The sequence below is a fragment of the Hemiscyllium ocellatum genome, chromosome 30 (assembly GCF_020745735.1).
Source record: "Hemiscyllium ocellatum isolate sHemOce1 chromosome 30, sHemOce1.pat.X.cur, whole genome shotgun sequence".
In the NCBI taxonomy this organism is placed as follows: Eukaryota; Metazoa; Chordata; class Chondrichthyes; order Orectolobiformes; family Hemiscylliidae; genus Hemiscyllium; species Hemiscyllium ocellatum.
Window position 1 is genome coordinate 41,716,362 of NC_083430.1, and position 26,474 is coordinate 41,742,835.

Consider the following 26,474-nt stretch of genomic DNA (forward strand, 5'->3'; position numbering starts at 1 on the left):
CTAGTTTAGTAAGCATGACTCGTATGTGGGGATCATGTATTTTATGTTAATGAATGCGTCTTCCCCTCCAAAGCGCTCGAATACCTCCAGAGTTTCATTTATAAGGTCCCCAATATTTTCTCGTTTCTGCTGACTGTAGATGATGCCGTCTCCAGAATTTACTGTGGAATGAAAAGGAAGGGACAATGAGTTCATGGATTAACAGAATCTATCACACATCATTATATTCCCTGCTCAAGAAATGCTCTGCTTAGGCTTTCTGTGAAAAATCTACAGTAATAAATTCTTGCAGTAAAGCTAGACTGTGGACACAGAATTCTGTCCTGGGCCAGGGTAGACATCTGGATAAACTTTGGAGAGGGAAGGGTGGATGGCCAGAAAAATGGCCCCCTTTTAGTTCTATTATGGAAAAGAGTGTGATTCCTTGAGGCAGGGTGGAGAGGTGTCCCTCTGCTCGTATTACCTCTCACTCTGAGAAGCCATGATAGAGGGAATTCATTGGGTTCCCTGCAAAACTCTGTCCAGTGTGTTTTCAGGAAACTCCAGCAAATGGATAAGGTGAATAGCCAAGGTCTTTTCCCCAATGTAGGGGAGTCCAAAACTAGAGGGCACAGGGTTAGGGTGAGAGGTGAAAGATTTGAGAGGCACCTAAGGGACAACGTTTCACACAGAGGGTGGTGCGTTTACAGAAATGTGCTGCCAGGAAAGTCATAGAGTAATAGAGATGTACAGCACGGAAACAGACGCTTTGGTCCAGCTCATCTATGCCATCTAGATATCCGAAAATAATCTAGTCCCATTTGCCAGCACTTGGCCCATATCTCTCTAAATCCTTTGTATTCATATACCTATCCAGAAACCTTTTGAATGCTGTAATTGTACCAACTTCCATCACATCCTCTGGCAGGTCATTCCATACATGCACCACAGTCTGTGTGTAACAGTTGCCCCTTACGTCCCTTTTATAATTTTATCCTCTCACCCTAAATCTATGCTTCCTAGTTTTAGACAAACCTACCCCAGGGAAACACACTTTGTCTATTTACCATATCCATGCCCCTCATGATTTTATAAACTTCTATGAGGACACCCCTCAGCCTCTGATGCTCCAGGGAAAACAGCCCCAGCCTATTCAGCCTCTCCCTATAGCTCAAGCCCTCTAACCCTGGCAACATCCTTGTAAATCATTTCCGAATCTTTTCAAGTTTCAAAACATCCTTCCATTAGGAAGGAGACCAGAATTGCATTTAATATTCCAAAAGTGACCTAACCAATGTCCTATACAACTGCGACATGACCTCCTAACTCCTATGCTCAATGTTCTGACCATTAAAGGAATGCAAACCAAATGCTTCTTCACTATCTTATCTCCCTAAGACTCCATTTTCAAGGAAATATGAACCTGCACTCCAAGGTCTTTTTGTTCAGCAACACTCCCCAGGACCTTACGATAAAGCATATAAGTCTTGCCCTGAATTGCCTTTCCAAATTGCAGCACCTCACATTTATCTAAATTAAACTCCATCTGCCACTCCTCAGCCCATCTGATCAAGATCACATTGTAATGTGAGGTAACCCTCTTCGCTGTCCATACACCTCCAATTTTGGTGTCATCTGCAAACTAACTAACTATATCTCCTATGTTCACATCCAAATCGTTTACATAAATAATGAAAAGCAGCAGACCTCACACCAATCCTTGTGGCACACCATTGGTCACAGACCTCCAGTCTGAAAAGCAAACCATCACCACCACCCTCTGTCTTCTACCTTTGAGCCTGTTCTGTATTCAAGTGGCTAGTTCTCCCTGTATTCCGTTAGATCTAACCTTGCTAACCAGTCTCCCATGAGGAACCTTGTCAAATGCCTTACTGAAGTCCATACAGATCACATCAATCTTCTTTGTTATTTCTTCTAAAACTCAATCAAGTTTGTGAGACATGATTTCCCATGCACAGAGCCATGTTGACCAACCCTAATCAGTCCTTGCCTTTCCAAAAACATGTAAATGCTGCTCCTAAGGATTCCATCCAACAACTTGCCCACCACCATTTTCAAACTCATTGGTCTATAGTTCCCTGGCTTGTCCTTACCACCCTTCTTAAATAGTGACACCATGTTAGCCAACTTCCAGCCTTCCAACACCTCACCTGTGACTATTGATGCTACAAATATCTCAGCAAGGGGTCCAGCAATTACTACTATAGCTTCCCACAGAGTTCTTGGGTGCATCTGATCAGGTCCTGAGGATTTATCCACTTTTACTCGTTTTAAGACATCCAGAACCTCCTCCTTTTTAATATGGACATTTTCAAGATATTTATTTATTTATCACTATTTATTTCTCCGCGTTCTATATTTTTTATTCCTGCACAGTAAACATTGATCCAAAATACACATTTAGTATCTTCCCCATCTCCTGCGGCTCCACACAGATTGCAGATTTTTAAGGGGCTCTATTCTCTCCCTAGTTACCCTTTTGTCCTTAATGTATTTATAAAATCCCTTTGGATTCTCCTTAAGCTTATCCCAGTTCCCTTTTTGCCCTCCTGATTTCCTTCTTAAGTATACTCCTATTGCCTTTATACTCTTCTAAGGATTCATTTGATCTCTGCTGTCTATATCTGACATATGCTTTCTTCATTTTCTTGATCAAAACCTCAATTTCTCAAGTCATCCAGCATTCCCTACACCTTCCAGCCCTGCCTTTCACCCTAACAGGAACATACTGTCTCTGGACTCTCATGATCTCATTTTTGAAGGCTTCCCATTCTATCTGCGAACATCCGTCCCCAATGAACTTTTGAAAGTTCTGCCTGATACCATCAAAATTGGCCTTCCTCCAATTTAAAGATTAAACTTTTCGATCTGGTTTATCCTTTTCCGTTTCTATTTTAAAACTATTGGAATTATGGTCGCTGGTCCCAAAGTGCTCCCCCACTGACATCTCAGTCACTTGCCCTGCCTTATTTCCTAAGATTAGGTCAAGTTTTGCACCTTCTCTAGTAGGTACATTCACATACTGACTTAGAAAATTTTCTTGTACACACTTAACAACTTCCTCTCCATCTAAACCCTTAACACTTTAGCAGTCCTAGACTATGTTTGGAAAGGTATAATTCTCTACCATAACTACCCTATTATTCTTACAGATAACTGAGACCTCCTTCCAAATTTGTTTCTCTATTTCCCGCTGACTACTGGGAGGTCTATAGTATAATATCCAAAAGGTAATCATCCCTTTCTTATTTCTCAGTTCCACCCAAATAACTTCCCTGGGCATATTCCCAGGAATAGTTGAAAGTGTGGTGCTGGAAAAACGCAGCTGGTAAGGCAGCATCCAAGAAGCACGAGAATCTATATTTCAGCCATAAGCCCTTCAGCCCGAAACATCGATTCTTCTGCTCCTCAGATGCTGCCTGACCGGCTGTGCTTTTCCAGCTCCACACTCTTGACTCTGATCTCCAGCATCTGTAGTCCTCACTTTCTCTCCTATGTTCTCAGGAAGATCCTCCCAGTCCCTGCCACTCCCCCTCCTATCTTGCCCCCTCTTTATATTCTTCCTACAGCATTTGCAAATTGTAACATTAAGCTGGTGGAGGCTGGTACAATTACAACACTTAAAAGGTATCAAGATGGTTATATGAATAGGAAAGGTGTAGAGGGATATGGACCAAATGCTGGCAAATGAGACTAGATTAATTTACGATATCTGGTCAGCATGGACAAGTTGGACTGAAGGGTCTGTTTCTGTGCTATACAACTCTATGACTCTAAGTGAAATCTGAGGGAAGACCACAAAATTGATGACCTTCAATTTTATAAGCAGAAACCGCTGTCCAACATATTTGAAACAAAAATTACCAGTACTTTGCTCTTTGGCACTGGAAGAGCTCTAATGTTCCATAGGTCAAACTACAGCCAATCCTCTGGGGGCCATAGATGTTTCACTGTTAATAGGTGATGTGTGTGAGTGTATATAAAAGAATGTGAGAGTGTGAGGTAGGAGCAGAGTGCATCTGTTAGATGAGTAGTACAGAATGGGGTTGCTGTCTCATGTGAGAAAGCATGCTTGGAGGACAGTTGACAGCATAAGGGCATATTAAAACAACGTTTCCATGCAGTTCTTCCATATGATTAGTATCTTGTTCAATTACCATTTCTATGCTGGGGGATGGTCTCCCATTGCTATTTGAAGTGGGTCCCTTAAATCAAAACAAGTTTGAGAACCACTGTTATAGACCACTTACAGTTACACAAATGGAGCAGAAGTGATCAATGTGCTCAGGTGCAGTCATCTTAACAATGCACATGTCTGTACCCCCACAACATGAAGTTCAAGACTCTGAAGATCATCAGACACAAGGTTTATTCTGCCACATTTTGGCCAGCAGACAACATCATTGCCATGTAATCCAGACTCACGTTGGTGAATCTCTACTAATGTTATATCATATATAAGAGGTAGTAGAGGAGTTGGTTAGCTCAATTGGATGGATAGCTAGTTTGCAATGCAGACTGACACCGACAGTGCAAGTTTGATTCCGGCATTGGCTCCTGTTACCAGGAGAACCCTCCGTCTTGAACTCTCCCATCACCTGAGGAGTGGTGATCCTTAGTTTAAACCACCCAATCATCTTTCTCTAATGAGAGAGCAGTCCTATGATCCAGTAGGAATACATTGACTTTACTTATACATAAGACATATTGTGGGCATAGCTGTGTAATCGTTATGCTACTGAACTAGTAATTGGTGGGTTTGGAGTTTCAGTCCAGAAAATGTCTGTTCAAATCCCATCGAAGCATTTTGAGAATTTGATTTCTGTTTAAACAGTTAAAAGCAGGTATCGGTAAAAGTGAATCGGTCATCAAGCTTTGAGTGTCCTTTTGGAAGAAATCCTGCCATCTAGTCTTGCTCATATGTGACGACCTGTTTCATACCAATGTGGTTGTCTCTTAACGACTCCCGACAGTGCTCTGGTAAGCCGTTCAATTGTAACAGTTTCTATTCAGCTGGTCAGTGAGAAGACACAGCGTTAACTTTGCAGGATGACTAAGAAAGCCAGTGGTGACCATGTTCCAAAATGAATGAAAATATTAACATATCACCTAGCAGCTTGAATATATTTGTCTCCATAATCACGTGGATTTAGAATTTTAATTGGGCGTTGCTCATCACTGTGATTATTCTCAATCCTTAATCCTCCTAACTAGTTTAAATGCACAGTGATTGCCCTGCCTACTCTTTTTGCAGAGCCAATAGCATCTGTTGAGTAAGATAATTTCATCTGTAAAACTGCCCCATGCCTCAGAGTTTGGTTTATTCTAGCCTGGGTGACGCTAACTAGATCTCTGGTTCTGGTTAGGAGCATCAGTGGAGATAATGGTGCCATGCTGATATCACTGGAAGTCTAGGTTATTGCACTGGAGTCAACAGCTAGTGAAATTTCAATTCAATTAACATAACTGGAATATAAAACTTGTCTCAGTATTGGTGATCATTTTGTTGACTAATGTCCTGTGGCTGTCTATCCCAGAACCATGGTAATGTACTTGACTCTTAACTGTCCTCTGAAATGGCCCGAGCAATTCATGAGTGGCTCTAAATTGGCAAGAGCTGGCTTTCACATTTCATGAAAGAAAAGAAAATATCATACCGGTTGTTGGTGCATGGACCAAATGGAATTAGCATAAGAAAGATTCTTACAAACAGTGCGCTACTGTTAGCGACAGCACTGGTTTCCATGTATTTTTATTAGTTGTCTAACATCCACACCATTGCACAAAGGACAGAATATTAATTGCCCATGTAGCAAGTGACGAAAGTTATGTACTGTGTTTATCAGAAATATTTTAATTGCTTTTCACTTGCACAAACTTGGTGCCACTTGTGACCAATCTTCTTCTTAATTACAGTGTTTGTGGATGTAGTTGTAATTTCTTTCACTGTTTTCTACCCTGCTAATTTTTATTATGGCCTTTTAACATCATAACTCTGGCTGTCAATCTAGACATTATAATATGCGGAATTAGTTTATGTACTGTATCTGTAAACTTATTTCTCTCAAACAACTTCATATCGTAGCTAGGACAAAATCTATATTTCAATTACCGCAGTAGCAAGAATTCACAGCTTCAAAAATTAACAGTAATAAAAGTAGTATTAATTCAATTTGATGTAGTTTAGTAAAAGGCAATATTGTAAACCAAATATAACATACCCATCATATTCAGGCTTAATATTGACTTGAGCAGTCAATTTTTACCTTGTTTGTTTCTGTGTACAAACACATATCACTGCTGAACTTCATACTGTAAAACAAATGCTCTCAGTTGTACCTTTTAAACACTGACTTATGTTTGATTACAACTGTGAAACGGCAATTCTTTGAAACATAATAAGATTCCTTAATCTCTTGAAACAAATCGAACTTCATTCCATTCATAAGAGGCAAAACTGGTGTGTCAATGTTTGAATTCCCTGAGACAAAAATAATTACCAGAGACTCATCAACTTTATCATGAAACAAGTCAATTCCTCTGTTTAAACTGAAGCCAAAGAAACATTTTTAAATTTGGTTTCCATTTTTGTTTGCCACAGGTTTTGCATTGATGTACAGAATCTTGTCACATCCATTCAATTTGGCACAAGCTGCAAAAATGCATGTAAACTTATACTATTTTAATCATCACATTTGGGATATAAACATGACATTAAAACCAAGAAACAGATGCAGGGCATTTGTCGCAATAAATATAATTGAATTGAATGCACTACAAAAAAAAGAAGCAAGGTCTACATTTTTACTTTCAATGTCTCCCTCTCCTCTCCCGATGGTACTGATACTTGCTGGAAACATAGTTCCAGGATTGTTTTCCAAATCCTCCATGTCTGGCCCTTATAACCAGTATTCATGTGTGAACTCAGTCTCACGTATTGACAAGGCTGCTTATTACTGAGAACAACACCACCAGTTCCATTTTGGTCTTCTCTACACTGGGGAGACACAGTACAGACTGGAGGACAGCTTTGTGGAGCAACTGTCTTCTATGTGCAAAAATGACCCCGAGCTTTGAGTTTTCTGCCACTTCAACACACCACCCTTTTCCCTATCCAATATCTCTTTCTCAGGCTTGCTGCTGTGCTCCAGTGAAGCTCAGTACAAGCTGGAAGAATAGCACCTCATTTTCTGTTTGGAGACCCTGCAGCCTTCAGGGCTGAAGGTCAAGTTCCATAATTTTAGGACCTGCCCACTCTCTTCTAAGTTCTTTACCAACCTTCATACCCCAGGCTTTCTTATGACATGAGTTGCTTCCAGCACCGCCAACTCATGTTCACTTATTTATGGTCCCAATTATCACCTTTAGTTTCTCCCTGACATACCACCATCCATCCCTTTGTCTGCATAACTGCAGTACTCTTTCTCTGGGCTCCATTTCTGCCAACATATTCACTCCTCTCCTCTTTCAGCTAATATACAACATTTTTCAAGATGTAATCAGTTCTAAAGAAGGGTCATTGGACTCAAAACATTTACCCTGCCTTCTCTCCGCAAATGCTGCCAGATTGCTGAGTTTCTCCAGCAATCTCTGATTTCTGTTACAGCAAAATCCAATCTTGATCTCCCCCAGCAAAAATAGACACGGGGTAACAATCACAACAGGAAACCTTTGTGACATTGCCAATAGTGCCCCAAAATGCTATTGCAACTGAACTGAGATATTGCACCAGATATCCAGCCATTTTGAGCTGGACTGTCTGATATTCGAGGTAAAAACAATGACTGCAGATGCTGGAAACCAGATTCTGGATTACAGTGGTGCTGGAAAAGCACAGCAGTTCAGGCAGCATCTGAGGAGCAGGAAAATCGATGTTTCAGGCAAAAGCCCTTCATACTCGATCAAATTGTGCCTCTTATCTACCAGGCTGAGATGGCATCATTTTCAGATGGGGAATCTCCTCCCTGATATTCCATATTGTTCTCAGGGGGTACAAATTATTTTTAAGTATCTATCCCGAGCTTGCCATTTGAAGCGTTAAACCACAGGTATTTAAATGACAGGGGGCAGAAATATTGGGAATACAATGCAACGTTAGCTTACTGCATGTGAGCCAACAGCAACACAGTTGCTGAATGGCAAACATGAACTGCAAGTTGTCATCATCCCCATCATCATCCTCACTGGTGGATTCTCGCGCACAAGAATGACTTTCTTCCACTCTCATGGTGAGTCCATAGGTGGCTGTACAGACCAATGCAGTTACCGCAGGCTCTGTTACACTTGGAGCAGAAGGTGGTTGTGAGAAGGGGGTGGGTGGAGTGTTGGTGAGGCAGTGCACTCCTTACCCTGTTTTTGCCTGGCTTCCTCTTTATCCCAACAGCAAGTCTCAAGGTGCTCGATGCCTTCACAGATGCTCCTCCTCCACTTTGGCCCAGTGATTCCCAGGTGAGATGTGGAATGCCGTACTTCGCAATGAGGCCTTAAGAGTAACCCTGAAGCACTTCCTCTCTCTACCTGGGACTTGCCCCACTGTTTTGGAGCTGGGAGTGGAGCACCTGCTTGGGGAGTCCCGTGTCGGTCACATGGACGAAGTGTCCAGCCCATCACAGCCAATCAAGGGGATGTTGACCTGGTTGAGGACGCTGGTGTTGGTTTGTCTGTCTTCCCAGCGGATTTCCGGGATCTCGCGGAGGCACTATTGGTGGTACTGCTCCAGCACTTGAGGTGTCTGCTATAAATAGTCCCTGTCTCAGAATCATATGGGAGGGTTGGGAACCACCACAACTCTGTGTATCACAGCTTGATGTTGGATCTAATATTGTTATCCTTGAACACCCAATCCTCAGGCGGCCAAAGGCTATACTAGCACACTGGAGGCAGTGCTGGTTCTCATCAATAGCTGTTTTGGCTGACAGGACACTCCTGAGGTACTGGAAGTGGTCAACATTCTCTAAGGCCTCCCCTTGGACCTTGATGACCAGGAGAGCTGCTCCATATTGCTGTGCCAGGTTATTGGATGTCCATCATGTTGGATGCTCAGGGTTAAACTTCGAATGCCTCTGTAAAGATGCTGACAATGACCTAGAGCATATCCTCTGAGATTGCACATACACAAGCATCATCCACATACTGCAGCTCGATGACACTGGTTGAGGTGACTTTGGGTTAAGTTTGATGGAGATTGAATAATTTCCCACTGGTTCTGGAGGTTAGCCCCACTCCAGCTGGGACCTTGTCGCCAGTGAGATGAAACATTGCAGCGAGGTAGATCAGGAACAGTGTTGGGGCAATGACACAGCCCAACTTGATGCTGGTCTGAACGGGGAATGGGTCAGTGGTGAAGCCATTTGGCATTACCACGATTTTCATGCGAAGGATGGGGATAAACTTCATGATGTAGCCAAAGCAGAGAAGGACATTCCATAACACTTCCTGATTGACTGTGTCAAAGGTCTTTGTAAGGGAGAAGAAGGCCGTGTGCAGGGGTAGGTTCTTTTCTCTGTATTTCTCCTGCAGCTGTCCCACATTGAAAATCGTAGCTGTTATGCCCCTCCATGTCCAAAAGCCATGCTGTGATTCCAGGGGGAATTCCTCAGCCACAGGGAGAAGATGGTGGAGGAGGACCTTGGCAATGATCTTTTCAATGGTCAACAGAGGGAGGGTCACCTGCAGTTCGGACAGTTGGTTTTGTTCCCTTTATTGAAAATGCTCATGAATGTGGCTGTCCCAGGATGCTCTCCTCCTTCCAGATGTGGCAGACAAGGGCATGTAGCTGCAGCAGCAACTCTGTGACTCTGCACTTCAATGCCTAAGTGCAAATACCGTCTGCTGCAACAGCCTTGATGGTCTTAAGCTAGCTAACGACTTTCTCCACTTTGTGGGGCTGAGTGTTAATGAGCCCGTGGTGTGTGGCGTGCTATGGGATCAAGGATGCTTGGATCGATGACAGAGCCGAGCTTGAGGAGGTCTCTGAAGCCCCCCACCATCCCCCTGCTCTGTTTGATGGTTGTCTTTGATAAGGGTCACTCCGTCCTTGGCCAGAAGTGGGATGGGGTCTTGGAGGTTTGATACATAAGTGGTATTGATAGCCCAGAAGAAACCCTGTATGTCACAGTTTTTGGCCAATCAGTGAGCCTCCAGTGCTTTCTCCACCCACCACCGGTTCTTTATGTCACGGGTTTTGTGGGTTGGAGCCCGGCCTTCAGTTGCCTTTAGGCCTGCCATTTTTCTTTTGAGTGCAGTTGTTGCCTTATACTCAGAAATGGTATGCGCTTCCGCTTATCAGTTCTTGGATCACCTGATCATTCTCATCAAAGCAGTCTTGCTGTTTCCTGGTTAAGTGACTGACTGTGTTTTTGCGGGCATTGATGATGGTAGTCTTGAGGGCAGACCAATGGCTGTTGGAATCCTGCGACTCGGTGTTGCCAAGGGTCGCTAGATTTGTGAAGAGGAGTTAATTGCATGAGGCTATTTTGTTCTGACTCCTTGACTGCCCCAGTGTTGAACTCCTGTTGGCACTGCTTCTGTTGTTTCCACTACAGCAGGGCTACGGTGACCCTGGCTCAGATCAGGTGATGGTCAATCCAGCAGTCATTGACTCCTGTTATGGTGTGGGTAATTTTCGATACCTTTCGATGCCTTTCCGATCCCTCGCTCTGACGATGACATAGTCAAGGAGGTGCCAGTGTTTGGAGCATGGGTGCTGCCACGTTGTTTTGTGTTTGTCCCCTTGGAGGTACAGTGTGTTGTTGACGAGGAGTTTGTGTTTATGGCATTTGTTCAAAAGAAGGGTGCTGTTGGAGTTTTGCTTCCTTACTCAGTCTTTCCTGATTAATCTGCACTTTTGGCCATCTCTGGCATTGAAGTCACCAAGACTTCCACTGTATGTTTAAAATACACATCTCTCACACACACTTTCATACGCACAAAGATTAAATACCCACAAAGGGAGAAAAAATACAATTCCACTGGAATTCTCCATTATCAGAGTCAGGTACTTCTTGAAACACGTCTTGCTGTTTTCTAACGTGAAGCAAGTCTTCTTGTTGACTTGTCCAGATGAAACAATGCAGGCGCACTGTGCCTTGCTGTCCCTTGATGCAATGCTTCATTCATTTTTTAGGCAGGAGTTTCCCACGTACCCAACTATTCGTCATTCGTCAATTATCAGTATCTTCCAAAATCCTGTGTTTTAAACATACAAAGCAGGTTCTTTCTCTTCCCAACAAAATTGCTGTTGTTGCCTTCAGTTTCAGGAGGAGGACAAATTCTTCAAGGTAGACATCCTTGGTAGCAGGGTTAAAATCAACTAGGAGAAAGTGAGGACTGCAGATGCTGGAGCTCAGAGACGAGAGTGTGGTGCTAGAAAAGCACAGCAGGTTAGGCAACAGGTGAATTGACATTTCGGGCAAAAGCCCTTAATCAGGAATTCCCGATGGAAGTTGGAACAACTGGAGCGAATACTTCGCCCACATTTAAGGTAAATCTGCTTATTTCCTTCTCTGTGAAGTTGAATTACAGCTGGTTTGATGATCTTTCAGATGGTCTTCCTGACTCAGTCCAGTTTCTGCTATCATGTTTAAAGCATGTAATGCTTGGCTGACCTGGTCATGTATCCTGCTACAAATCCACTGTTCTTTTCCAAGCTGTGTGTTTGGCTGGTAAAAATGGAATGCCATGCTATGACTTTTCACACCCTGTGAGTTTGGAACACCCAAGATGTTTGTGTTTGCGATGAGAAGCCATCATAACACAATGGAAAATTGATTAGATTGACTTCATATTTGTCCATCGCCCACTGGATTTGAAACACATGATGAGGCAGAAAGTCAAATCAGTTGGTATTTCTTGGTCCTATTTGTTGACAGTCTAGCCATAAGAAATGGATGTGTGAATTTGACAAGTGGCTGTGGCTTCCACATTAAACTTGGCACTTGTTTTCAGGACAGTCTGGAGCTAAATGATATGCCAAAACCCCCTTAAAAGGACTTTTTGTCCATTTTTAAAAGTACAGCAGTCACTTCTGATCTCCCTGCTATAGGAAATATGTTGTGAAACTTGAAAAATGCCAGAAATGATTTACAAGGATGTTGCCAGGATTGGAGGGTTTGAGCTACAGGGAGAGGCTGAATAGGTTGGGGCTATTTTCCCTGGAGCGTCAGAGGCTGAGGGGTGATCTTTAGAAGTTTATAAAATCATGAGGGGCATGGATAAGGTGAATAGCAAAGGTCTTTTCCCCAGGGCAGGGGAGTTCCAACCTAAAGGGCACAATTTAAGGTGAAAGGGAAAAGATTTAAAAGGGGCCCAAGGAGCAACTTTTTCATGCAAAGGGTGGTGCGTGCATGGAACAAACTGTCAAAGGTCGTGGAGGCTGGTACAATAGCAACATTTAAAGGGCATCTGGATGGGTATATGAATAGGAAGGGTTTAGAGGGATATGGGCCAAATGTTGGCAAATGGGACTAGATTAATTTCGAATGTCTGGTCGGCGTGGACAAGTTGGACTGAAAGGTCTGTTTCTGTGCTGTACATCTCTTTTGATCTCCTTCCTATCAGAAGGTTGTTGTGATAGGAAGGAGACCTAAAAGGGACCCAAGGAGCAACCTTTTCATGCAGAGGGTGATGCGTACGTGGAATAAACCGCCAAAGGTCGTGGCAGTTGGTACAATTGCAACATTTAAAGGGCATCTGGATGGGTGTATGAATAGCAAGTGTTTGGAGGGATATGGGCCGGATGTTGGCAGGTGGGATGAGATTGGGTTAAGATATCTGGTTGGCATGGACAAGTTGTACCAAAGGGTTTGTTTTCATACTATACATCTCTATGACTGTATGACTCTATGTGTCTATACCAGAATGAGGCATAAAAGATGCTGATTATGTGACATCCAATCATGTGATGCTTGATCAATCTATGAGAGTTGACAACTATAAGTGAGAGCAGAAAAGAAGCAGACATTTTGTCCAATGTTAATTAATTCCCCTCAAAACCTTTAGTACAGTTCACCACTAACTACAGTTAAGAAGCAAATAAGGCAATTTTGTTGGGGAGAAAATGAACCTGCTTTGTATGTTTAAAACACGGGATTTTGGAAGATACTGATAATTGGATGGCGAGTAGTTGGGTACATGGGAAGCTCCTGCCTAAAAAAATGATTAAAGCATTGCAACAAGGGACAGCAAGGTACAGTGCTCGTTGTTTCATCTGGACAAGTCAACAAAAAGACTTGCCTAATGTCAGAAAAGAGCAAGAAGTGTTTCAAGAAGTACCTGACACTGAATTCCAGTGAAAGAAATGTCAGTGGCAATATAAAGATGTGAAATTTGCTGTGTGCATTCCATAAACTTCTGAGGAATGGAAATATTTGCCGCGGAATTGTGACATTAATGGCAACTGGAAAACAGTAATGGTTTGTTTGGAAGCTGATAATGGAGATCTGTCACTGCACAGATCCCCTTTGTTTGCACAGCATGGGCTGTCATGTGAGCTCATGCAGGAATGAAGCTGCTGCAGCCCACTGATGGAGCAGAACTAAGGAAACAGCAGGTCAGAAAGCCCAGCAAAGCTCCCTGTGACATGGGGGAGGGGAACAACGAGGCAGGGGGAGGCAGGAAAGATCATGACTTCTTCCCAAGCAGAGTTTGAACTATTTCACACAGAGTGTGCAGTGTGCGGAATTCAAGTGCAGCGCCTGAGTTAAGTCATTGTCTGAGATTAATTACATCCCACCCACTCTGAACTTTTCAGAAGCTCCTCTGTATATTAAATATGCACTGAGTCATCAACATGGGCATGACAACAATGTGCTGTGACAGTTTTGCTGGAGCAATGTAATATTTATTCAATCTTGACTGTTTTAATGACAATTTAACAAATGTGAAGACACCTCACCCAAATTAACAAAAGAATCCAAAGAATGTTCTGCTCCTAATAAGTCAGTGATCCTGTCCATGTAGCTCAGCGTGACATTTGCAGCTGAGTTGTTGTGGAGTGTGGGCTCTTTGCTCCTGAGTCAGTGGAAAAACAGAAGGCTGAGTTGCTTTCATGCAACTGGTTTCCTTACTCAAGTGGAACATTGATAAACCTACACTTCTGTGGATCTGCATTGATTCCCTGAGCCTTGGGCCATTTATACCATGACAGATTGTCTCTCATTTGTTCCTTTGACTGCTCTACTAGAATATAAAATTGCCTTTTAAGAGCGTTTATGATACCAAGGTGCTAAGATTCGCAGTGAATTGATAGTCGCAGTCTACTGACAGATATAGCATATCTGGTGTCATGTTAATAGGTACAGTTGTTAAAAAAACTGCAGAAGTAATACTTTGTTGCAGAGTAACCTGGTTTGGTGTTAGAATAGAACAACCTTATTTTTAAAGGTAATCTGTAAATGTTTGATGGATAAGTAGCTTGACCAATTAAAAGTTGAAATTCTGACTTTGTAAAAAGGGACTATTGACAAGTTTTGGCACTTTGAAGCAGTTTGGATTTGATTTAGGTAAAAAATGAGGTCTGCAGATACTGGAGATCACAGTTGAAAATGTGTTGCTGGTTAAAGCACAGCAGGTCAGGCAGCATCCAAGGAATAGGAAATTCGACGTTTCGGGCATAAGCCCTTCATCGTCAAGGGCTTATGCCCGAAACGTTGAATATCCTATTCCTTGGATGCTGCCTGACCTGCTGTGCTTTAACCAGCAACACATTTTCAACTGGATTTGATTTGGGCCTAGATTATCATGTTGGAGAGACAACTTAGTGTGTTGAAATTACCAGAAAGAGTCAGAAATCCCAAGTCCTCTTGACATTCCTCGGTTTTATGGGATTGGGATTGGGGTCAAGCTGTATTACACAGATGTGGTGTTCCAAGAGCTGGCTATGTGCTCTCAACTAGAAGTTTGGAGTCTTTGTTGTCTGGAACCCAGAGCATGGCAATTAGAGTTAAGATACATGTAGCTGAAAATGTGTTGCTGGTTAAAGCGCAGCAGGTCAGGCAGCATCCGAGGAACAGGAAATTCGACGTTTCGGGCAAAAGCCCTTCATCAGGAATGAGGAAAGTGTCTCCAGCAGGCTAAGATAAAAGGTAGGGAGGAGGGACTTGGGGGAGGGGCGATGGAGATGTGATAGGTGGAAGGAGGTCAAGGTGAGGGTGATAGGCCGGAGTGGGGTGGGGGCGGAGAGGTCAGGAAGAAAATTGCAGGTTAGGACGGCGGTGCTGAGTTCGAGGGAATCGACTGAGACAAGGTGGGGGGAGGGGAAATGAGGAAACTGGAGAAATCTGAGTTCATCCCTTGTGGTTAAGATACATGTAGGTTAATTTTCAGCACATTTACTCTGGATAGACAGGATGCCCATTTGGAAAGCTTAGGAATCCTTGAAGATGTAGGCCCAGGACACCTTAGGGATGGAGATAGGTATCTTTTCAGGTGGAGGTCAGATACCTCATCAATAAACCTCTGGATTACTAATTCAGTGCCATCACCTCCACACCACCATTCCCTCTCCCCCCACTCCAAAATCTGCACTCACTTGTTACCATTCTTATCTATCCAATGATAAATAAATCAGCTCCAACTTCCATCTCTTCTATTGTTAACTTCTAAAATACTTTGTATCCTCTCATCTACACACTGATATTATCCGAATCATGTGATCGTCTACCTTGACTTGTGCTGCAACACCACTTGTCCTGCTTACAATCTTGACTAAGCCATTCCTTGATCTTCCTCAATCACTAGTAAACCAAACTGTTCATAGCTTCAACCTCTACTTCACACCTGAGCAGAGCTTCAGGCCTCCTATGCTTTGCATCACAATGACCACTGACATCCAGCTCCATAATATTCCCCATTCTGCCCCAGCCAAAGCCATCTGCTGCTGCAATTCACATTCATGCCTTTCTCACTCCAGACTGGACTATTCCAATGGCTTTCCAGCTTACCTACCTATCTCAAAGTCACCAACACCCACATCAAAGAAATTGTACACATAAAGTGTATTTAAGCAAAGACACATAGCAAAGGAACCATGCGGCAGTACCAACTGGTTTCTGAAGTCTGTTTTTGATAAAAGCTGGTGTATCTTTTCTCAACTGGTTTCCTAAAGTCTGGAAGAAGCTATTCTTTAAATTGAGCTGCTTCTCACCATTATTAAAAACCTGAGGTATTTTACTATTTTCTTTTCATTCTCTTCCAGACTATTTGAGCAGTTTTCTTGAAAGAGCAAACTGTTACTGGTAAGGACACAGAGGCTTAAGCTTGACATTGAGGCTGAATATCAAACTGGTGGATATGAAAGATTGGTCCAAAAATCAGCCTTTAAATTGCTGGATACTGGATAGACTGACAAGCCTGTTCTCACATCTATTTTTCTCATATTCTTAACAGCTATGAATGATATTTTGTGATTGACTGGTAAGAAATAAAGTGTCAAGATCAATCAGTTCAAGTCACAGATAACTGTAGGCTACAAACTCTGATCTTCGCCTTTGAATTCTGCAGAATATGAGTTGAATCATCGTAAACTGGAAATTTTTCCCAAAATGAAAAATGTTGAAAAGATCTATTGTGAAGGGGATGGTAATTGATGTTCTCCTGATTTCCTGGCCCACATTTTCCCTCAAACTGTTTCTTAAAAACAGATAACCTGATTATTCGTGGTTTTGTTTGGGAGGGTGGGTGTTGGTGTAACCTTGGCATGTACAAATGGGTTACTGTAGGAATAATGGAGCTGAAAATGTGTTGCTGGAAAAGCGCAGCAGGTCAGGCAGCATCCAAGGAACAGGAGATTCGATGTTTCAGGCATAAGCCCTTCTTCCAGAAGAAGGGCTGCCTGACCTGCTGCGCTTTTCCAGCAACACATTTTCAGCTCTGATCTCCAGCATCTGCAGTCCTCACTTTCTTCTGGAACAATGGAGCAGCCCATCTAACCTAACATCCCATTCTGATTGGTCAACAATTGGCAAAAGCTTTAGAATGACTTCAGGTCCTGTAAGGTGCTATATCAATATGTTTCCTTCAAGACACATTGCTTGGCTTTGTTCCTCTTTTTATTCTTGTGTTTGTCATTGCAAATTTAAGTAACAGTCCATTTACTTCACAAATAACACACTATGTTTTGGTTCTCAAAGACCATTAAGGGGAAAAGAAAGCCCCTCAACTCTGAGTTATCCCATCATTCCAAATGTTTGCAGTTAAACTGGATCATGGAATTCTTGTGAAGAACATCTGCTGTTTTATTGCCTTCCTTGGGAATTTGAAAGATAATGCTTTTATAATCCAAGCCCCACAGTCATCTGGGAAAGTGAAATCTGGTCGCTAAAATGATATATGTCTCCCAAGATGATGTGAATTTCAGATAATCCTATTTTCAAAAGTTGCTAAGAATCTCAGAGATATTTACTGAGAATGATGTCTGAAATACATTGTCCATTGTACCCAAAAACTCAATTAAGTCAGCTCAAAATCTTTTCGAGCAACATGACTCCCATCTCCTTCGTAAGTCTGTGCCTAATGCCATTGGCAAAAAGAAGAAGTTGGATCAAACGTATAATTATTCAGTTTGTCAGAATTGCACTTACAAAATAAGTGTAGCGCTTAGCGGTTACGTGTCATTGTAATACAACTTACTTTTTTACTCTGAACTCTCACATCCGCACACTCCTCTCATCAACTCAGTTCATTATAGATTTGTATTTGCAAATATGGAACAAAATGATGCACCCTCGCCCAAGCCATTCCATTCTCCTACCCAGGCTGCAAAAGAAACTGCAACACCATCACTAATAACAGGATGTTATTACAGCCTGATTAGTTTTTCTAAATGCAACATTTTAAATCAATCAGCTCAGACATATTGTCGTATCTCTCTGACAGGTTGGACTTGAATTCAGACAATCTGCCCAAAATGTACGGACATGAACACTGCATTAGAAGACTCTTTAAACAAGATAGGCTTAGAGAGGCAGTTTCCATTGTAGATTTTCATCTTCACATTTGTAATGTTGATATAGGAATAGAAAGAGGACAAATACTTTAAAAGGAGGATTGAGTTACATCTATGATACCGCGATCCAAACATTTTGCTGCCTCTTGCTGTACCTGAAGACTTTACTTAATGTCTCAAGCTGATATTTGATCGGAAATTGGTGTGTGTTTGACGGGGGTGGTGGTGGTGGGAGCGAGGGGGGGGGGGGGTGGCGGAAACGGAGTGGATTTGGTTGTTCAAACACAAAAATCTGAATTGAAATGTCTTGGCTGATACCCGGTTTCTTTCACCCACTTGCTGCTATATCACATGGCTGGTGTTTGTGCGGGAAACTGGGCCATTCTAAGGAGGTTGGATGTTCTTTTAAACCTCATTGTCATTCCAGTATTTTGCTTTTGGCACCTTCATCAAAGGTGAGGACTTGGCAGAGTTTTCACGCTTGGATACAGGTGCCTGCCTGACACCCTTCCCCAACCAGATCCACTATTCCCCATGACCTTTCACCCAATTCCCAAGGCCCCTGATCTCCCTCAACCCCATTCTCCTGACTTTCTTGCATTAACAAGACCGCTGGTTCTCTCCTTTCACCCACCTCCCTCTGCCTCCACCTCCATGTAGCTGCTGATACACTATACCCTTCCTGTGGCCTTCACAGCACCATCACTCCAACCACAAGACAACTCTGCACCCACCCATCCAAAACCCCAACTGAGGCTTTCCAATTCCCTTTGGAGTCTGCGATCTTCCCCAGTGTGATGAAACCCAACCTCCCTCTGCTTAGGTTCCCAATCTCTGTCCCGTGCCAACCAATAACCCTTCCCAATAACGTTCTGCCTCTGACCCGAGCCTAGATTTATTGGTTTCTATAGCCATCACTGTCGGTCAGCAATGTAACACCGTTGTATGGTATTACTAAGGTGTGACGATATGTGTCTTTGCAGCATCTCATTCACTGACTGTGGCCCTCACCAGAAATATTACTTAAAGGGGCTGAGATTCAAAGTTCATCAGCTGCTGGATATTGTTGGAGACAGAAAGAGAAAAAGAGAGAAAGGAAACATATTTCAGAAAACAGGGAAGGGAGCTAGATTGGGTTGGGATATCTGGTCGACACAGACGTGTTGGACCAAAGGGTCTGTTTCTGTGCTGTACATCTCCATGACTCTATAAATCAAGGGTTCCAAGGTTTTATTGCCAGTATGAAGCCCAACTAGTCATCAGTACAGGCAACAGAATCATTTTGCAGCTGTCTTGATGACCTATAACTATGCAAAGCCAGACTTTACAGCAGTGCTTAGACCTCAAAGGTTTCTGCTCCATTTAATTTAGTTTTGATATGTATGGCCCCTGAGTAAATCACTGCCCAAGGCTATGGTGCTGACCAAAAAAAAATAGTGGTACTCATTGACACCAAGCACATGGAAACAGTATTTAATACAAATGTGTTTCCATGTCTAGAAAGTCAGGTGGGGAAGGATAGCATTGAGAACCAATACTTTATAAACATTTATTTAAAGATACTCATTTCAAACAAACATCTCCCAACCCATTAACAGTTCTAATTGCTCCTGCTTGTATTTTTTCAAAAAAGTCAGCCAGTTCCAGCATATTATGGCACACAAATGTGGGATTTATATATATTCCTTCTGCTCCAAAGGTATGGATACCATCACTGTACAACATAAGCTCTGTTCCTATTTATGGGGACACAATTAAATCCCCAGTTGATGTCCACTGACCGTAGAAGGCAATTAAATGCAATTAATGAACAATTCGCCTACCTTCGTTTTTTAAAAAAATCAATACATGTGAATAAATTCAAATTGAACATTGACTTACCTTGCCTTATTTATAAACTGCCATTAATGTAGTAAAACATTTCAGGTGGATTATCAAAGAAAACAGGGCACAATCACTGAAGGAGATTTCGGACAGGTGACAAGCTTAGTCAAAGAAGTAGGTTTTAAGGTTTCAATAGGAGACAGAGAGGTTTTGTGAGGAAATTCCAGAACTTATGGCCTCTGAATGGAAGAAATGACTGTCAAAGTGGGGAGCAAGATAATTGGAGATGTGAAGGATGGCAGTTTAGGAGGGAAGCAGAGGTCTTAGATGGTCACTGGATCAGAAATGACAGAGGTAGGGAGAGGCGAGGTCATGAAGGAATTTGAAAACAAGAATGGGAATCTTAAATTAAAAATCACACAACACCAGTTTATAATCCGAGAGGTTTATTTGGAAGTGCTAGTTTTCGGAGAGCTGCTCCTTTGAAGGAGCAGCTGGTATATCCAAATGAACCTGTTGGACTATAACCTGATGTTGTGAGATTTTTAATTTTGTCCATCCCAGTTCAACACTGGCACCTCCTCATTAATCTTAAAATTGATCAGGAGCCAATGTAGGTGAAGGAACACAGGGATATTGATGCAACAGTTAATGAAGATCTCTGGAGAGTACAGTATGATAAATACTGTTTATTGCAACTCTTAACAGTGTCAGGTCACCCTTTCATTGTAGTGATGTAATCAGAATTATAATTATGAAAGTATTTATCTTTTCCTGAGAAACTATTGCGGCTGGTCAGATATTTATATTTAGTTGTCAGTCTCAGACTTTGGCTATGCCAGAGATCAAACAGTTTCTTCCAATGAACTGCCCACTGAAAATTTCTCCCATCAGGAGGCATTGATGACTGAAGAGATGTCGTATTTAACACAGAACGTGGCTTACTATTTTCAGCGGTTTTGCAAACATAAAAAGAATGATGACAATTCACAGGTGGAGCCACAGAAAGGCAACGCGAGCGCGCAGAAAATAAATCTCACGTTTCCTTCTCCCAGTCATTCACAGAATGGTCAGGTTTTTTCCAGTTTTTTTGCTGTGTTAAAACATCAACTGAGCAAAGCCCCTTATGTTTGCTTCAGATTGGTACAAAGTGATTTTTTTTGGGCCCTGCATAAATGTGACCAGACAAAATATGTACAGCGTGTTGTGATGCTAGCATCCAGCACTGATGAGCTGACACATAAGGATGCAAGTTTTGACAGTCTGACATTTAATCACCATCAGATCTTGGATGTTTGGAGTCCTATATATTCAGGTACATGTAAATTCATGTCTCTGTCTGGAGAGTGACAGCAAAGAGACAATGCAGAATATACCTACTCAGTTTGCACTGCTGCTTTTGGTTAGAGATAAAGAGAATCCCTGAGAAGCTTTAATTATTCCCTTGCAAGTGCCCAGCACCTACACTTCTCTCCATGGATAGGCGAGGTTCAGAGAATAGAAGGTGAGGTGAATTTTCCTCAGAGTATATAGAATTATGGAATCACTACTGTACAGCAGGGGAAGGGGTCTAGGTGGGGGGAGGGAAGAAACAGGCAGGGGAGAGGAGGTGAGGGAAGGAAGGGGCATGGAGGAGCAGGGAGATGAGAAGTGGAGGGGACAGAAGAGTGAATGGAGGAGAAAAGGAAAGGAGTAGGAGAGAGGGAGAAGGGGAAGGAATGAGGTAGAGAAAGAGAGGGGAGAAGGGGAGGGAGATCGCGGGAGAAGGGGAGAGGAATAAGAAGAGAGGAAGAAAGGGAGGGTGTGAGAGGGAGAAAGGGAGGGGAGAAAGGGGGATGGGGATGGAATTGGGGGAGAAGGGGAGGGGGAGATGTGGAAGGAGTGAGAGGGAGAAGGGGAGGGGGAGGAAGGGTGGGGGAGAAGGGGAGAAGGGGAGGGAGTGAGGGGGAGAAGAGGAGGGGAGGAGGGGAGGGAGTGAGGGGGAGAAGAGGAGGGGAGGAGGGGAGGGAGTGAGGGAGAGAAGGGGAGGGGACTGGGAGAGGAAGGGAAATTAGATGGATGGGAGGAATAGGGGGTGCAGCCAAGCTCGGCCAGGCTATCACTGCTGGTGTGGGGGGTGAGGGGAGGGAATGTGAAGAATGGTGGGTGCCACTATGCCAGGGCCTCACGCTCTGCCATCACTGTGAGAGTAACCTCTTTACAGGGGCTGCCAGGCTTACAGATAGTGGAGGGGGGGGGGGGGGGGGGGGGGGTGAGGCTGCTGGTAGGGCGCCTCCTGCTGGTTGAACTGGTGCCTGCAGAAATCTGGAGGCTGGATTGTGGGACAGAGCTGCCTCTGGGATCACTGAACTATTTGTGGGGCGGGGCGTACTTTGAAATCTTGTCATTTTTTGCCAGCTGGGTATTAAGTAAGTCTCGCTGGTGGGTGGGGTGACACAGGGGGATATCTGACTGAGAAGAATTAGACCATTCTAGGCTTTTCAAATCTCTCATTTGCATCCTGAAACCACGAGTGTTCCTGTGCATTGAGATAGCACCTTCTGCACAAGCCTCCTTGTGGATTTTCAGTTCCTTTGGTGGCAATGATTAAAATCCACCAGGTTAGTTCTCCTACTTATATCCTTCCCAAACGTAGAGTAGAGGGAAAGCTTTATCAGACACTTTTGCCCCATTAATGATAAACCTCAGAGTGGCCTGATACCACTTTAAGGTGGACACCGGGCTCATGAAATCAAGAGAATCGCCAAAATAACGCCAATTGGTTTCGTAAAGTTTAAATTCTGACACTTGCTGTATTGTTCCGGATGCTATCATTTGCATACAGTGCACAGAGATTAAACAGAGAAGTATTGTGAGGTCAAGTTATCAAGGGCGTTTGCTGAGGGCCACAGCTGCCTCTGTGCAAATCACCCTCGGTGCCATTTGGAGCAAGTCATGTGGAGTATGTGGGATTTATGAAGAGCACTTCAGCGGCACAATTTAACATGGTCACAAATACTTTATTCTTTAATGATCCCTAAAAAACATCATTGTTACAAAACATTCCACCCGCAGGAGAAGTGGGGGAGGGAATACATTGCAGGAATGCTCTGTAAGAAATGCTGATCCTCATGTCAGCTGAGGGACAGTTCACTGAAAGGAACTGTGTTGGCATAGCCAGTTCCCACTAAATGGATAATATTTGTATTCAATTGTCTAAATTAAAAATGAACATTAGTATGCAAATCTTACAGCTGTATTGGAATCATTTTCTCTTGACATTGCAAATGTTCTTCCTGTGTTGTGGTTTGAGTGTGTGACAGTGCTTTCTCTTTTTAAATTTTATACTTAGTCAGACCACTGCATTTTTTTAAAGAAAAAGACTCACCACAAGGAATCTTCCAAAGTAGTGACCGTGCTCAAAGTGTTAAAAGAAAAGGTAAGGAATTGCTTTAAGTTAATCTCTGCAGCCCATCATGACTGGAATCCGACAACACTTGAAATGGCGAGAGAAAGAATCCACGCTCTCTCAGACGCTTAATAATGACCAGGAGACGACGATGATTCAGCTGGTCTTGTGCAACTTTGACAGCAAGTGACAAAACTGTCAGATCCTTGGTAATTAAACTTGGTTACCCTCAAATGGCTGACGGCAAGAAAATGGCACTTTCTTCACACTTATGGTCTGCATCTCTCATGCAAAACCCAGGGATCACAGGCTCACAGCTGAGACGAGCAGTTCCACTGCTGGGTACATATCAAAACTAATTCATTTATTTGCAACATACTTATTTAAATTGTTCGTTTACATGCTGTGTGCTGCTTTGGAGTTGATCCAGAAGAGTGTATTAAGGGCAATACAACATTTTTTGTAAACATGCCTAAAGTTATCACATTCTTTATCTGAGTTACTTCCACTAATTGCCTTTATAATTAGATTCCCTACAGTGTGAAACAGGCCCTTCCGCCCAACAAGTCCACACCGACCCTCCAAAGAGCAACCTACCAGACCTATTCCCCAACAATTACCCCTGACTAATGCACCTAACACTATGGGCAATTTAGCCCGGCCAGTTCATCTGACGTGCACCTCTTTGGACTGGGGGAGGAAACCAGAGCACCCAGAGGAAACCCACGCAGACACAGGGAGAATGTGCAAACTCCACACAGACAGTTGCCTGAGGCAGGAATTGAACCCGGGTCCCTGGCGCTGTGAGGCAGCAGTGCTAACCACTGCTCTTATATGCAAGAGCAGTCTCTTTGCATGTGTCCAAGGTCTCAGTGTTAAACTTTGAAGCAGTCATGAGATTTGAAATTGCAAAAGCAATAAAGGAACTCCAGAATCCAGAAAAGGAATGGCAGTATTCTGGCCGTGAGCTGAAAAGCTGCAGATTTTTTCCAGAGGGCAGCAGTAAAAGGGGTTTGACCTGTAGGTTGTCGGAAGACAGACATGGTTAGAGACAAAAGAAAACTGCAGATGCTGGAACCCAAGGTAAACAGGCAGGAGGCTGGAAGTACACAGCAAAGCCAGGCAGCATCAGGATGTGGAGAAGTCAATGTTTCGGGTATAACCCTTCTTCAGTACTAGGGGTGGGTATTAGGGGAGCTGCAGATAAAGGGAGTGGGGAGGGCAGAGTGATGAGCTGGGGATAGGTGACAACAGGTCCAGGGTACGATCTGGTTGGTTAATGGAAGGAATAAATCCAGTTCATGGCAGGAAGGAAAAATCAATGAGAGGAATGGAGGGGAGGGGGAGGGACTGGAAAGGGAGGCAAGTGATAGGAAGGGAGGTTAGTTGAGATCGAAGAACTCAATGTTGAGTCCTCAGGGCTGTACTCTGTACTCCAATTTTAACTATCCTCCCTTCCCACCACCTGACTCCCTTCCTAGCTGCTCTCTCTCTCTTCCATTCCTCTAATCGACCCTTCCTTCGAGCCACCAATCAGATTCATCCCTCCCGTCGACCAACCAGGTCATGCCCACTGCATGTCTTCGCCTATCCCCACCTCAGCACCCTGCTCCCCCTCCCCCTTTATCCGCAGTTCCCCTTACACCCAGCCCCAGTCCTGAAGAAGGGTTACACCTGAAACGTTGACTTCTCCACCTCCTGATGCAGCCTGGAAGACAAACATTGCAGGGTGGTTACAGATGAACTACGAAGATGATACAACAGAGATGAATGTGACACATCGTGATCGGAGATCTCCTGGAATGTTACAATCTGTAGCAGAAGGTTATGTGGTGTAGAACACCATTCTGAAGAAGACAAAATAGTGTACAACATGACGATTCTATCAAGGCGACAATTACAATTGCCTAAATAGAAAAAGTGAGCTTCAAGAGACAGTCTCTAGACTTCTTCTGGATTTGATTTTCCAGTTCAACACTTGCAACTGCTCGCCTGTGTTTTGAAGCTTCCTAAGTATAGACCTGTTATGTGGACACTTTTTAAAACATCTTTTCAATGTTTCTAACTAAATTGTCAATATTGCCACTAAATTAGAGAACAGCACAAGCAAAGTATGAGACATTCCAATATGCTGCGTAGATTCTTTTCCCCAATTCTCACTTAGCTGACATCCAAGCCTTTGTTGTTCAGGGCAGGCAGGACTGGTGCAGCAATGTTGGCTTTATAAAATCACACCAAGTAAGAATGCCATGGACGGGCCAGGCAGTGCTCACAGGGACAGCAGTACATTCATATGTAAAATCACCATGGCTTGAGACCAGGAGGCAGGCACATGATGAACAGCCAAAGGAAAAATAAATGTGTCTGACCTTTGTCTATGTTTTTGGCTAAGTGTGGGGTAGAATGGGGCTGATGATTCTTGGAGAATTGACAGAGACCTGGGTTCAATTCCCGCCTCAGGCGACTGACTGTGTGGAGTTTGCACATTCTCCCCGTGTCTGCGTGGGTTTCCTCCGGGTGCTCCGGTTTCCTCCCACAGTCCAAAGATGTGCGGGTCAGGTGAATTGGCCATGCTAAATTGCCCGTAGTGTAAGGTAAGGGGTAAATGTAAGGGTATGGGTGGGTTGCGCTTCGGCGGGTCGGTGTGGACTTGTTGGGCCGAAGGGCCTGTTTCCACACTGTAAGTAATCTAATCTAATCTAATCAGACCCTTCAGTCCAACCCGTTCATGCTGACCAGAAATCCCAACCCAATCTAGTCCCACCTGCCAGCACCCGGCCCATATCCCTCCAAACCCTTCATATTCATATACCAATCCAAATGCCTCCTAAATGTTGCAATTGTACCAGCCTCCACCACTTCCTCTGGCAGTTCATTCCATACATGTACCACCCTCTGCATGAAAAAGTTGCCCCTTAGGTCTCTTTTATATCTTTCCCCTCTCACCCTAAACCTATGCCCTCTAGTTCTGGACTCCCCGAACCCAGGGAAAAGACTTTGTCTATTTATCCTATCCATGCCCCTCATAATTTTGTAAACCTCTATAAGGTCACCCCCCAGCCTCCGACACTCCAGGGAAAACAGCTCCAGCCTGTTCAGCCTCTCCCTGTAGCTCAGATCCTCCAAGCCTGGCAACATCCTTGTAAATCTTTTCTGAACCCTTTCAAGTTTCACAACATCTTTTCAATAGGAAGGAGACCAGAATTGCATGCAATATTCCAAATGTGGCCTAACCAATGTCCTGTACAGCTGCAACATGACCTCCCAACTCCTGTACTCAATACTCTGACCAATAAAGGAAAGCATACCAAAAGCCTC

The 26,474-nt window shown here is 43.4% G+C and overlaps 1 protein-coding gene across 1 annotated transcript in view; it reads right to left on the reverse strand.

Annotated features, from left to right (window-relative positions):
- The window catches only part of pacrg (PARK2 co-regulated), a 198,162-nt gene continuing 171,688 nt past the window's right edge, over nt 1–26,474 (reverse strand). The window contains exon 5 of the mRNA XM_060847180.1: nt 1–161. Within this exon, the coding sequence (XP_060703163.1) occupies nt 1–161 (161 nt within the window). The remainder of the gene's footprint in view (nt 162–26,474) is intronic.